The sequence below is a fragment of the Hylobates moloch genome, unplaced genomic scaffold (assembly GCF_009828535.3).
Source record: "Hylobates moloch isolate HMO894 unplaced genomic scaffold, HMol_V3 SCAFFOLD_21, whole genome shotgun sequence".
Taxonomy (NCBI): Eukaryota; Metazoa; Chordata; class Mammalia; order Primates; family Hylobatidae; genus Hylobates; species Hylobates moloch.
Genome location: NW_026652296.1, coordinates 21,732,067 through 21,745,177, shown reverse-complemented (window position 1 = coordinate 21,745,177; position 13,111 = coordinate 21,732,067). Strand labels below are relative to the sequence as shown.

The 13,111-nt window shown below is 41.1% G+C and overlaps 1 protein-coding gene across 3 annotated transcripts in view; it reads left to right on the top strand.

Annotated features, from left to right (window-relative positions):
• Nucleotides 1-13,111, top strand: part of DHX35 (DEAH-box helicase 35) — a 101,753-nt gene that overhangs the window by 45,127 nt on the left and 43,515 nt on the right. For all 3 annotated transcript variants that reach the window (XM_032142364.2, XM_058433012.1, XM_032142365.1), the window contains 3 exons: nt 3,862-3,986; nt 8,501-8,555; nt 12,413-12,508. In XM_032142364.2, the coding sequence (XP_031998255.1) occupies nt 3,862-3,986; nt 8,501-8,555; nt 12,413-12,508 (276 nt within the window). The remainder of the gene's footprint in view (nt 1-3,861; nt 3,987-8,500; nt 8,556-12,412; nt 12,509-13,111) is intronic.

Below are 13,111 nucleotides of genomic sequence, written 5' to 3'. Positions count from 1 at the left end.
ATGTTTACTCCTAATGGTAGAACTTAGCATAAAATACAGGCCTTCCTCACAAGGCCCTGCGTAATCAGATCCCCACTGCCTTCCTCACTCTAAATATGGTGTTTCTTTGTTACTAGTCCCCATTGGCCAAAGCTGGCCTGTGAGTGACTGTTTATTTGCTATCCTGTTCTAACCTAACATCTGGGCACAGGCCTGTGTAGCCAGCCATTTGCCCCTAGGTTGTGGGCTGTGTGTCCTGGAGCCTGTCTTTCTTGCCTTTCTTTCTTGACTTAATGTGCTGTTTTTGTATTCCAAGATCCCTGAGTCTTGCGGCGCCTCACATTGGGTTGCCCTTTTACTTCTGGTTCAGAGCATCTTTGCCAAGTGAAAATGGAAGGTCTGTCCGGAGACTCATTCATAGAAAACAAACAGTTGGTGGACTCCTGCTCTGTGCTGTGCATCATGCTAGGCTCTGAGGGAACGGAAGGCAATTTTAATACTGTCTCAGCCTTTCTGGAGCTTTCTGTCGAGCTTGAAGACAGCCTTACCTGTAGACAGTGATGGACCCAGAGCTGCTCTTTCTCTCTCTGCACTTCTCTTTTGTGGGGAATGCTGCTGAGATTTTTCCCAGTTGTCCAGACTCAATTTCCAAGTCATTGTTAATTCTATTCTCTATCCAGTATCCATCTGCATTCACTTAACCAGGCCCAGGGTTTTTTGTTTTGTTTTGTTTCTTCTGGTGTGGCTACCCGTGAAGAAGGTCCAGGGGTTTTAGCTCTGCCATTTGTCTCTTCTTTTCCTTTCAGGTTATTATTGTCCATGTTCAGTCTTTGATGTTGATCTTTCTTTTAGCAGATGTTTGCAGAGCACCTGCTGTATGCTGGCCACAGTGCTAGAGCTTGGAGATCGGGGGCTAGTAACCATGGTCTGTGGCCACAGTGGCTGACAGTCTGGTGGTGGAGGTAGACCTCAAAACAGATCAGCATATTATGGTATGATAGGGAGCCATAAAGAATTGGGAGCCTTGGAAGCAGAGAGCAGAGGCTTTTCCTTGGGCTGTTTTCTCTGCCCAGCAGATCTTCCTTATCTTTCAAATCCTCTCTCAGATGGCAGTTCCCTCATGAAGCTACCTTAGATGCCTTCTCCTAGAAGCTGGTGTTATCCTTCTGGGGATTTGGGGAGCGCTTCACAACGAGGATGTTGTTTGAGCCTGATCTTATTGGCAGTACAGTCCTTATCTAGGCGAAGAGGTAATTGGGGAGATTCAATTTCAGCGCACCAGGCAGAGGGAATGGAATGTACAAGTACTTGTAGGGAAGGAAGTGGGTTTGGAACATTCACAGAAGGGAAGGAATAGGCAGAACCCAGGGCCCGAAGACCAAGGGCAACCACTGAAGATGCTAAGAAGGAATGACTAGAGTGGAAAAGGGAGAGCCAGGACTGAAAGGGATTCTGACATGCAGAGAAGGTTTCAAGACATTTTTCTCTTCAAAAACTATTTATTGAGGTGAAATTTACATAACACAACATTAACCACGTTAAAGTGAACAATTTATTATATTCACAAGGTTGTGTGACCACCACCTCCATCTAATTTCAGAACATTTCAGCCACTCCAGAATAAAATCCCTTATGCATTAAGCAGTTTCTCCCCATTCTTTCTGGCTGCCAGTCCCTGGAAATCACCAACCTGTGTTCTTCTCAATGGATTTCTCTCTTTTGGATATTTCATATAAAGAGTCACACAATATGTGACCTTTTGTGTCTGGCTTCTTTTAGCATAATGGTTTTGAGGTTTATCTACATTGTAGCATGTACTTCATTCCTTTTTATTAGTGACTAATATTCTGTTGTATAGATAAACCACACTTTGTTTATTCATTTATTAGTTGTGGCCATTTGGGCTGTTTTTGCCTTTTGGCTGTTGTGAATAGTGCTGGTATGAACCTGCATGTACATGTACTTGAGTAGGTGTTTTTAATTCGTTTGGCTATTACAGGGTTACATGTAATTTTGTTTAACTTTTAAGGAGCTCAAGTTACTTTTAAAGAGGCCAGCATTATCTCATGCGCCAAGAAATCATGGACTAAAGATAGGCAGGTGGATTTGGGTGAAAAGTCACTGAATCCCTTTGCATGAGCAGTTTAGTGGAAGTGGGGTTGGGAAGGGCCCCTGACTATAATGAGTGCATTGGTGTCCAGCCTCTAGGCTTCCACAGGAGCCTCCAGAAGGTATTGCTTTGAACAGGGTACCACCTGCTCAGACCCTCCTCAGTTTCTCAGACCATCCAGGATTTTTCCTCAGCTTATCTTCTCCTACTAACCACTACACATTGCTTCTCAGCTGAACTACTACACGACATGCTCTCTGCATGAGAAACGCTTAGCTACCTTTTCCTTGAGCTGTTTCCTCTTTGCCCAACAGATCCTTCTTGTCCTTCAAATCCTCCCTCAAATGGCAACATGCACTTCCCTGGAGGTCTTCTTCCAGCCACCCTGCTTCCTCCTTCCCTGAGCCTCCATTTCTCTGGGAGGACCACTCCTTGGGACTTTTCCTATTTCTCCTTGAGGGTCAACTGTTTCTGGTCCAGGTCCCAGGTCCCTGCATATCACTGAAGCTTTTCAAGGGGATTGCCTGTGACTCCTACAGCTTCTGGCCCCATGCCTCATACACTTGAGTCCTCAGGAAAGCTTGCGTGTCATTGACCTTTTAGGAAACATCCACTTCCTGTGAGCTTTTCAGCAGGGTGGTCCTCTTACATGGTAACTTTGTTTCTCCTTTGGTTAGTAGTGTGCTTGGAAAATGGGGTTATCCTATCAAGAAGCTGTACACCAAATGCTCTTGAAACTAAAGGAAGTATCTCATTTGGAACTTCCTGCTGTTTGCCGTCATCCAGAACCTTCCAGTTGGACCCAATTTGTATCAATTAGTCCACAGAATATTGGTTGTCTATTTTCTCAAAGAAAACCTTTTTGAAGTTCTTTGGGGATAGTAGTATTTCTTCATGGCACTTTTTTTTTTCCCCTTTAGTTAACTAAAGCTTTATGATCTAAATGGAAGTTGGGTCACCCTTGTATTGTTTAAGAAGGGTGTACATCAGTTAAAATGTTGACTGATGTGGGAGGTTTTGGTGGGTGGAGCATTCTCTATATAATCCTTAAGCTTTCTGAATATACATGAAAATGAGTTAATCTCTTCCTCTTTTTTCCCCACCCTTCCTGCCTAGCTTTTATAAAAAGGCCTTCTTCCATAGTCTCTTCTCCTTCCCCCTCCCTTTCTGCCCTTCCTGTCTTGGGATCTCTGTGTCTTAGGATGCTTTTTCCTGTGTAAGGTCACCTTTTCTTCCTGGTAGGGCATGTAAACATTCATTTCTTGGTCTGGGGCAGCATTGGATTCTGGGAATGATATTGTGTACCTGGCTCGTTGATTTAAAAACTTTGATTTGGACAATTTTTGCTCTTTATAAGATTTGGTCATTTGTTGTATTTTGGTGATTTATCTTGAAATTGTTCTTTGCTTGTATGTGAAGCTGTTGCTTCCTTGACTTATTCCAAACAGAGATGGTGGCAACTGGGAACTGATAGTGATTCAGCAAGTACTTGTTGGTTTGATGTAATGTTTTGCTGACAAAAAACATTAAAAAACAGAATTTTAGATGAAGTTTTATAAAGGTGTATTCAAATATATTTATCTAAGGCATTTAAAAAATAGAATGGTCTTTCCTAAGTATAAAAATAACTTTATATCATGGTATCATGTGCATCTGCTTCTAGAATCCTAGAGCCCCTTGTTCAAGATACAGAAGAAAATTTGTCCCTTGGCATAGTGATTGCAGTTGATTGTGACATTTGGTCCCAAACCGTTCTGATTTCTTATCCTCAGAGGAAGCCTTTGACAAGTTGCCTCAGTCTACGGTTCCTGAGATGCAGCGTAGTAATTTGGCACCTGTCATCCTGCAGCTGAAAGCACTAGGAATTGACAATGTCCTCAGGTTCCACTTCATGTCGGTAAGTCCTGCCTGCTGTCTGGGGCCATAGGGAGGCTAGGGAGCTCACAGGGGGATGTCAGGACAGTGTTGTAGGGCATGCCATCTTTCTTTTTTTTCCCTACTCAGGTCATGTGTTGTGTGTCTGCTTTGCAACCAGGCCCTGTGCAGGACGTAGGGGAAAACAGCCAGACAAGGTAGCCTCAATTCCTGTTCTTACGTAGTTCCTGTTCTTGTCTGCTGGGGAATAGAGACAAATAAGTGGGTAATTATAGAGCAGTGTGCCCAGGGCTCTGAGAGACAAAGGAAGGGCCTCCAGCTTAGTCAGTCACCTCCCAGGTGAAACCTGAAACCCAAATAGGATCTCACCAGTTAGGAGGGGTGGAGAGTTCCAGGACAGCTAGTCTTTGTACAGGCCTAGATGCAGGAGTACCATGATTGGGGGATCCTGGAGGGTTTAGATAGAGCTGCAGGAAGACCGTTGTGCCTGATTGCTTCCCGAGATGATTTCTAGGAGTGGAATGACTGGGTCAAAGGGCCATAGTCCTGTTTAGGGTCGTGTTACATGGCCAGATTGCTTTACCAATGTCAACTCTAGCAGTGCATGAATGCCCACCTTGTGGTACTTCCATTGTGCCATGTTATCTTCTTTAGTTTTGCTGATTTGATCGGCCAGAGAGAGAGAGGAAATCGCCTTTATTATAATTATTTTTAAATTTCTCATAAGGTAGATTTTTATAAAAACATTTATTAGTCAGTTTGTATTTATTCTGAATTGTTAAGCTATTTGTTAGAATTTGTGTCTGTTAGTGATTTTCGAGTCCTTTAAGTATTAAATACATTAATTTTTATAATATTTCTTACAAATATTTTCTATTTATATTTTACTTTTTTTTTTTTAATGTGTGGACATTCTAAACATATTCACAGTAATCTGTTTTTGCCTTTATGATTTATTTGGCTATTCTTTTTTTCTTTCTTTATTTTCTGAGATAGTCTCACTCTGTAGCCCAGGCTGGAGTGCAGTGGTGCCATCTTGGCTCACTGCAACCTCTGCCTCCCAGGCTCAAGTGATTCTTGTGCTTTAGCCTCCTGAGTAGCTGGGGTTACAGGTGTGTGCCACCACGCCTGGCTAATTTTTTATATTTTTAGTAGAGACAGGGTTTTGCCTTGTTGCCCAGGCTGGTCTCAAACTCCTGAGCAGGTCAGGTGATCCACCCATCTGGGCCTCCCGAAGTGCTAGGATTATAGGCGTGAGCCACCACCCCCGGCCTCTTTGGTTATTCTTGCTCTTATGAAGTACTTCTTATATTTGGGTCAGTTAATACCCTTATTCACTCATATTTTCTTCTAGAATTTTTATGATTTGAGAACTTTGTTTTTTCCCAACTGTATATGATATGACAAGTCTGGAAAGTCTGGATTCTTGGATAGTAAAGTCCCTAATGTCATATGTGATGGTAAACTAGGTGAATGAAAGAATAGAACATACAAATATCAACTCCCCCAAAGAAAATTGTGTACTTACCTCACCATAAGTATAGGGAAAATGGACCCTTTGATTATTGGTGTAGAGTAGAAGATATTATAAAGAAAAGATAAATAGGCTGAGCGTGGTGGCTTATGCCTGTAATCCCAGCACTTTGGGAGGCCGAGGCAAGTGGATCACCTGAGGTCTGTAGTTCAAGACCAGCCTGGCCAACATGGTGAAACCCCATCTCTACTAAAAATACAAAAATTAGTCAGGCATGGTGGCATGCGCCTGTAGTCCCAGCTACTTGGGAGGCTTGAGGCAGGAGAAACACTTGAACCAGGAGGTGGAGGTTGCAGTGAGCCGATATGGCCCCACCGCACCCCAGGGGGGGAAAGGGGGAGAGACTTTTTTTAAAAAAAAAAAAAAAAAAAAAAAGAGAGAGAGAGAAAAGATAAACAGTATGTGCTGATTTAAAAGCTTATGAAAAGCCCCACATGTAAAATTAAAGAAAAACATACAGTGACAGAAATGACAGGTCAGTATCTCAAAAAATACGAAGTTTTTATATGTACATCATTCACAGTAATTATTCACTAAATAAAGCTAAAGGAAAAAAACAGCACAAATTCAAATTTCAACTATCATTAGGACATGTTGAGCTTCTCTAGGCGAGAGGTGACTGCACGTTGATATAGCTATAAAGGATGACTTTACACTAATTTTTTTTTGTTTTTTTGAGACAGAGTCTCACTCTGTCACCCAGGCTGGAGTGCAGTTGTGCGATCTCAGCTCACTGCAACCTCCGCCTCTTGGGTTCAAGTGATTCTCGTGTCTCAGCCTTCCAAGTAGCTGGGACTACAGGGAAGAGCCACCATGCTCAGTTAATTTTTTGTATTTTTAGTAGAGATGGGGTTTTGCCATGTTGGCCAGGATGGTCTTGAACGTCTGACCTCAGGTGATCTGCCCACCTTGGCCTCCCAAAGTGCTGGGATTACAGGTGTGAGCCACCGTGCGCAGTTGACTTTTATACTATACTCAAGTATAAAGAAAAATGGTGAAATCCAAAACTGCCACAATTTGGGAAAGTAAATTCCTCCCATGCTATACCGTTTCTGTCCCCATGGAGGACTTTCTGACAACATTTAATGAGCCGTAGAAATGCCTGCTATTTCTTATAAAAATTTCTCCTGAAAAAATAAGTCAGAAGAAGAAAAAAAGCTTACATATATGATAATGCTTATAGCATTTATATTACATTTAAAAATATAAATAATGAAAATTATCGTAAAACTTTTGGACAGTTGAAAAATGGAAAAAAAATACAAATTTATCTTCACATATTTCCTTCTGGTTATTATCCCCTGAAATTGTGGTTTTTATGATTGAAATTACGGAGTACATATAATTTTGTATATTTAGCAGTGTTATTTACAATGGTGAAAAACTGGAAACAATTTAATTGCCCAGCAATAAGAAAATTGACTTTTTTATGGACTGTGATTGTCATAGAGTATTATGCAGCCATCCCAAGTAGTTACTGTGAAGTTTGTATGGGTACAAGAAACAATGAAAACAGAAAAACATGTAGTGAGAAGACCACACTAAAACTATACATAAACAGTAATTCCAGATATGTTAAAACAGTGTTTCTGTATTATCCCAAATCAGTTGAGGTCATAGAGAAATACTAGTGAATGTGATTAGATGAAAATAATATGGATAAGATTTTTGTGGAGAGGGGGATAAGTTTTTTTTGTTAATTGACTGGAAATTGGGCCAGGAATTGAGTCAGAGATGACCTTGTTAGTTTTTTCTGTAATTGTTAAAAGCCTAGTTCAGAGATTGCTATTCCTGTTACCTCATCCACTCTCAGTATAAAAGATCCCAGAGGGTTTAAGCTCCTTCATTTAGGTGTTGCCCATTTTGCCTCTTTGTAGAGAAAGATGTTGTAAGCACCAAGGAAGGGCTAGTGGATCATTTACATGATTTGCCCAATGGTGATTTGTTGAATCCTCTCTGTGTAATGAATCCAATAGGTTTAGTTCCTGCCCTCGTAAGTGTGTTCACCTGTGTGTACAGCCACTACAACGTTTAAAAAGTTTAACTTTGGTCTTTGGCAAACAAAGTAGAGAAGGGAGACTGGGAAAAACGAGGCCTGAGTTCAGCTTTGCCACCAACTGCCTATATGACCTTGTTCAGATGTCTTTTCCTTATTGCAGTTCAGTTTCCTCATCTGTAAAACCGAGCTAAAACAATGTGATGATTAAAATACATTTGTTATGTGAATGCATTTAGAAAAAAATGCTATTTGAATTTAGAAAAAATGCATTTAGAAAACGTGCTATGCAGTTTAAAAATGTACTATAATTTTATTACCTGGGTTATTAGAAACCACATAATTTAGAGAGAAAAAATATGATGCCTGGCTCTTAGGTGCTCAGTCAAGATTTGTAGAAGGAAAGGAGGTAAAGATCTGGAAAATCAGACTGAGGCTCACTACATCAGCTTTGCTTATGAACTTTAGGTTCTCTAGAACTATTATTTTTTGAAATTCAGATTCAACATATGTTGCAGTTTCCAAACAGGGATTAAAAAGACAAATTCAGCATATGTTATTTACCCACCACGGGGCCTGGAGTGGGTCTATGGGGGATGCAAACATAAATCATCCCCGAGCCCTGAGTGCTGCAGTGTCCTGGGGCCCCAGTGTGGTAGAAGGTTGAGTCTGTGAAGTAAAAATTAGAAATGTCTCAGGAGGGTTTAAGGAAAATGAAGAGGTAGTTTAAGATAGGGACCTATCACATCTGATGGAGGGGAGGATGAGGCAGCGCTTCAAAGGGAAATGTTTCATCACGCTGAGCCTTAAAGGCCAAGCAGTACAAGGGTGCTTAGAAGGACAGGAAGGACATTTCAAGAGGTGCCAACAGCAGGAACAGAAACATGGAGGCTGGGAAGAATGGGGCATGTTAGAGGGGAAAATGGATTTGAAAAGGAAATAGCCACATTTTAATGTTTGTTGCCCAAATAAATTGATTTAGGATGATTTTTTTGTTTTTTTCCAGCCCCCTCCAGCACAGTCGATGGTTCAAGCCTTGGAGTTACTGTATGCTCTGGGAGGTATGCCAGTTTCTCTCATCATTCTCTCTTATTATTATGTGTTCTCTTTTGCGATATTAGTGAGGTCGTATTCACTTTAGGGCTGTTAGTATCTTCAGGAATGGGATTGGTTCTCCCCATATATATAATCCCCTTAATGATACTTTATTGAAATAGGAAGTTGGGACCATAATTAGACACATGAAAGCTAATTATGACAGCCAGTATATAAAACATGCCAGTTCATCAGAAGCTATTAGTAAGAATCACCAGGGCTACACTCCTAAGAGACGTCTAGAGATCAGCAGTTCCCTACCAGGACGTCAGATCTTACCTCCCCAGACCTTTTTTCTCCACCCAACAACCACATCCTTAAAAATCGTGGCTCAGTATTCTTTCCCTAAATCCTCTTCATTTCATTCCTGGAGTTGCTTGTGGAGAATTGGGGACATTATCAGCTTCTAACACCATGTTACGGGGGAACTTCTATTCAGTTGTCGACTGAAGATGTTATTAGGTTGGTGCAAAAATAATTGTGGTTTTTGCCATTGAAAGTAATGGCAAAACCTGCAGTTGCTTTTGTCCCAACCTTAATAGCATTTATCTTGACACAGAGAAAATCATAGTCTGAATTCACCTCTTCGGGGAGTACTGTCTCTTCTGTGACTGGTACCACAAATGAATATAATTTCCAATTTTGAATTAAGTTTTAGTGGAGATTTTGCTTTTTGAGATTTGAGTGTTACTTTTTTTTAAAATAGCTGTATTGAAGTATAGTTTATATACTATACAATTCACTCATTTACAGTGTACAAATTCAGAGGCTTTTAGCATATTTTCAGGGTTGTGCAACCATCACCACAGTCTAATTGTAGAGCATATTCATCACCCAAAAAAGAAATCTTTACCCATTAGCGCCAAACTTCTCATTCTCTTTCCCCCTAGTCCCCCAACCCAAGGCAACCACTCTCTGGTTCAATCTCTATAGAGACTTTTTATCTCTATAGGTGTGCCTTTTCTGGACATTTCATGTAAATGGAATTGTATAATATGTGGTCTTTTGTGATTGGCTTCTGTCTCAGTCTGTCTGCTGTTGCTATAACAGAATGCCGGAGGCTGGGTAATTTCTAAATCATTTATTTGGCTCACGATTCAGGTGGCTGAAAGCTCCAAGATTAGGCAGCTGTATTTGAGGAGGGCCTCAGCCTGCTTCCACTCAAGGCAGGAAGCAAAAGGAGAATGGGCGGGTGCAGAGATCACATGGCAATAGAGGAAGCCAGAAAGAGAAACAGAGGAAGCCAGGCTCTTTTAAGAACCTGCTGTCATGGGAACTAATCCATTACTCACCCTCGGTAAGGGCATTAATCTGTTCATGAGGGATCACTCTCATGACCCATACACCTCACACTAGGTCCCGTCTCCCAACACTGTCACATTGGGGATCAAACTGCAACATGAGATTTGGTGGGGACAAACTACATCCAAACCATAGCAGCTTCTTTCGTTTAGTATGATGTTTCACAGGTTCCTTCATGTTGTAGCATATATTCGTACCTTATCCCTTTTTATCGCTGAATAGTATTCTGTTGTATGGATATACCACATATTTTTATCCATTCATTAGTTGGTGGACATTTGGGTTGTTTCCACTTTTTGGCTAATATAAATAATGCTGCTATAAATATTAGCATATAAATATGGTTTTGGTGGACATTCCCACCAGCAATGTATCAGAGTTCCAGTTTTTCCACATTGTTGCCAATGCTTGTAATTGTCTGTCTTTTGTGTTATAGCCATCCTAGTGGGTGTGAAATGGTATCTCTTGGTTTTGATTTGCATTTCCCTGATGAGTCATGATGTTGAGCACCTTTTCATGTGCTTGCTGCCCATTTGTAAATCTTCTTTGGAGAAAAGTCTGTTCAAATCCTTTGCCCATTTTTATTTGTGCTATAGTCTTTTTTTTTTTTTTTTTTTTTAAATTGAGTTGAAGTTCTTTATATATTCTGGGCACGTATTCTTATCAGATATGTGGTTTGTAAATATTTCTCCCATTTTTATGTTTTGGCTTTTTACTTACATGTACTTACTTTTTACTTATTAGTATTGTTTGCAGTACAAAAATTTTAAGTTTTTGTGTGGTTCCGTTTATCTGATTTTTCTTTCATTACGTGTGCCCTTGGTGTCATGTCTAAGAAACTTGCCTAACCTGTAGTCATTAAGATATTCTCCTAGGTTTTATAGTTTTGGCCCTTACATTAGGTCTGATCCATTTTAAGTTACTTTTTTGGTGTGGAGTGAGGTAGGGGTCCATCTGCATTCATTATGTTGATTTTACTTCTCTGTGAATAGCCAGTTACTGATTTAAAAGATCTCCAGTGATTTAAAAGACCTTCAGCTGGATTTGTGTAAGATCAGCCTGGAGTGAATGTGTGTCGGAGAAGGTTTCCACCCCCTCTTCTCAAGCATGTAATAGGAACTCGAAAGCACATTTCCTGGGCTGATCTGTAGTGAGGATGAGAGAATGTTGACAGCATAGGAGTTTTTATTTGGGCTGGTTTTTCTCCAGTCAAACAGAATGAAATTTAAAATATTTCCTGCTTTTTCAATACCCTAAATGAGCTGGAAAAGGTAGAGGGACCTCCCCCCCCCCCCAGCTTCATTTGATTTCAAGCTGAATTACCACCTTTAAAGAGATGTCTTACTGAGCTCTGCCTTACTCAGAGATCTTGCAGCATTTAAGTAGTAAAACAGTAGTCTATATCTTGGGAATCCAATACTTGGATATTGGCAAGTGGTAGAGGGCAAGAAGGGCAGCTGGGGAGTTGAAAGAGTCAGCCCAGTTCAGCAAAATGCTCAGGAGGCAGTTGCGTGAACAGGGCTGGTGTTGGCACCAGAGGGATCTGGGTTAGTGTTTGGATTCCAAGTTGCTGGCCTTGTAGTTGCTCCTCGTTGTTCTCATTGCTGCTAATAAAGAGATAACTCAAGACTGGGTAATTTATGAAGGAAAGGTTTAATGGACTCAGTTCCACATGGCTGGGGAGGCCTCACAGTCATGGAAGAGCAAAGGCATGTCTTACATGGCAGCAGGCAAGAGAACTTGTGCAGGGAAACTCCCATTTATAAAGCCATCAGATCTTGTGAGACTTATTCATTATCACGAGAACAGTATGGGGGGGACTGCCTCTGTGATTCAGTTATCTCCACCTGGCCCCACCCTTGACATGTTTACAATTCAAGGGGAGATTTGGGTGGGGACACAGCCAAACCATATCACTCATTTAGTATGAGAAGGGCACAGGACACGGGATGCCATCGATGCCATGTTGGCACATCTTTGGCCTGTCCGGTCCTGGAGGTGGAAGAAAGTCCAGACAGTGAGGGGGCAAGGGAGATGGCAGAGAACCAGGAGAATGGGGGGCCAGGAGCTGGCGAAGAGTAGTTCCAAGAAGCAGCGGCCAACAGAGCCGAGTGCTGCTGAGGCCATCAGGAAGATGCCTTGCGTTTGGTGCTACCCGGTTGTTAGGTTCTTGGGAAGAGTGGTCTCTTGGGAGTAGTGGGAACAGGTGAGGCTGCTGTGGATTGGGGAGAGGGTACAAGCAGGAGAAGGCTGCAGGGGCATTTCCTTATAATTAAGTTCTTGAATAGAAGTCTTTAGAAGTATCAGTTTTTAAAAATTGGGTATTCAAGAGCTCAGTGGAGATCTTTTCTTCTTTTAATGTAATGGCACTCTAGTGTCAAATGGAGTTTGGTAGTGCATGAATCATCTTTTGGATACTTTCTTCTTTTTAGCATACATTCTCTTTTATTCTCTCAACAACTGTATGCCTTCCAACACAATGGTGCCTGCCTTCTGATTTCTTTTGTTGTTCTTACGGCAGGTCTGGACAAAGACTGTCACCTGACTGAACCACTTGGCATGAGAATTGCAGAGTTTCCTTTGAATCCCATGTTTGCCAAAATGCTGCTTGAATCAGGTGGGTAGAGCCTGATAGCTTGAATTGATTTTATTTTGACTGTCAGAGGTATTGTTTGCCTGAATTCTGAGCACCCTGGGGAAGAGGTTACAATATGGTAAAAAAGCATATATATATATCTGTAACATAACATTTATTGTTTTAACCATTTTAAGTGTGTAGTTCTGTGATACAAAGTATGTTCACATTGTTGTGCAACCATCAGCACCATCCATTTCTAGAACTTTTTCCATCTTTTCCATTGAAACTCCATATTTAGTAAACACAAATTCCCTATTCTCTCCTCTGCCCAGCCCCTGGCAACCACCACTACTTTCTGTCTCTATGAATTTGACTGCTCTAGAACCCTCAGAAGTGCAATCACACAGTATTTGTCCTTTGTGACTCTCTTGTTTCTGTTAGCATAATGTCTTCCAGGTTCATCCATGTTGTAGTATGTCTTAAAATTTTCTTCATTTTTAAGGCGGAATAGTATTTTACTGTATATCTATACCATGTTTTGTTTATTTATCTGTTGACATTTCGGTTGCTTCTAACTTTTGGCTATTGTGAATAATGCTGCTATGAACATGGATACACAAATATCATTTTGAGTCCCTGCTT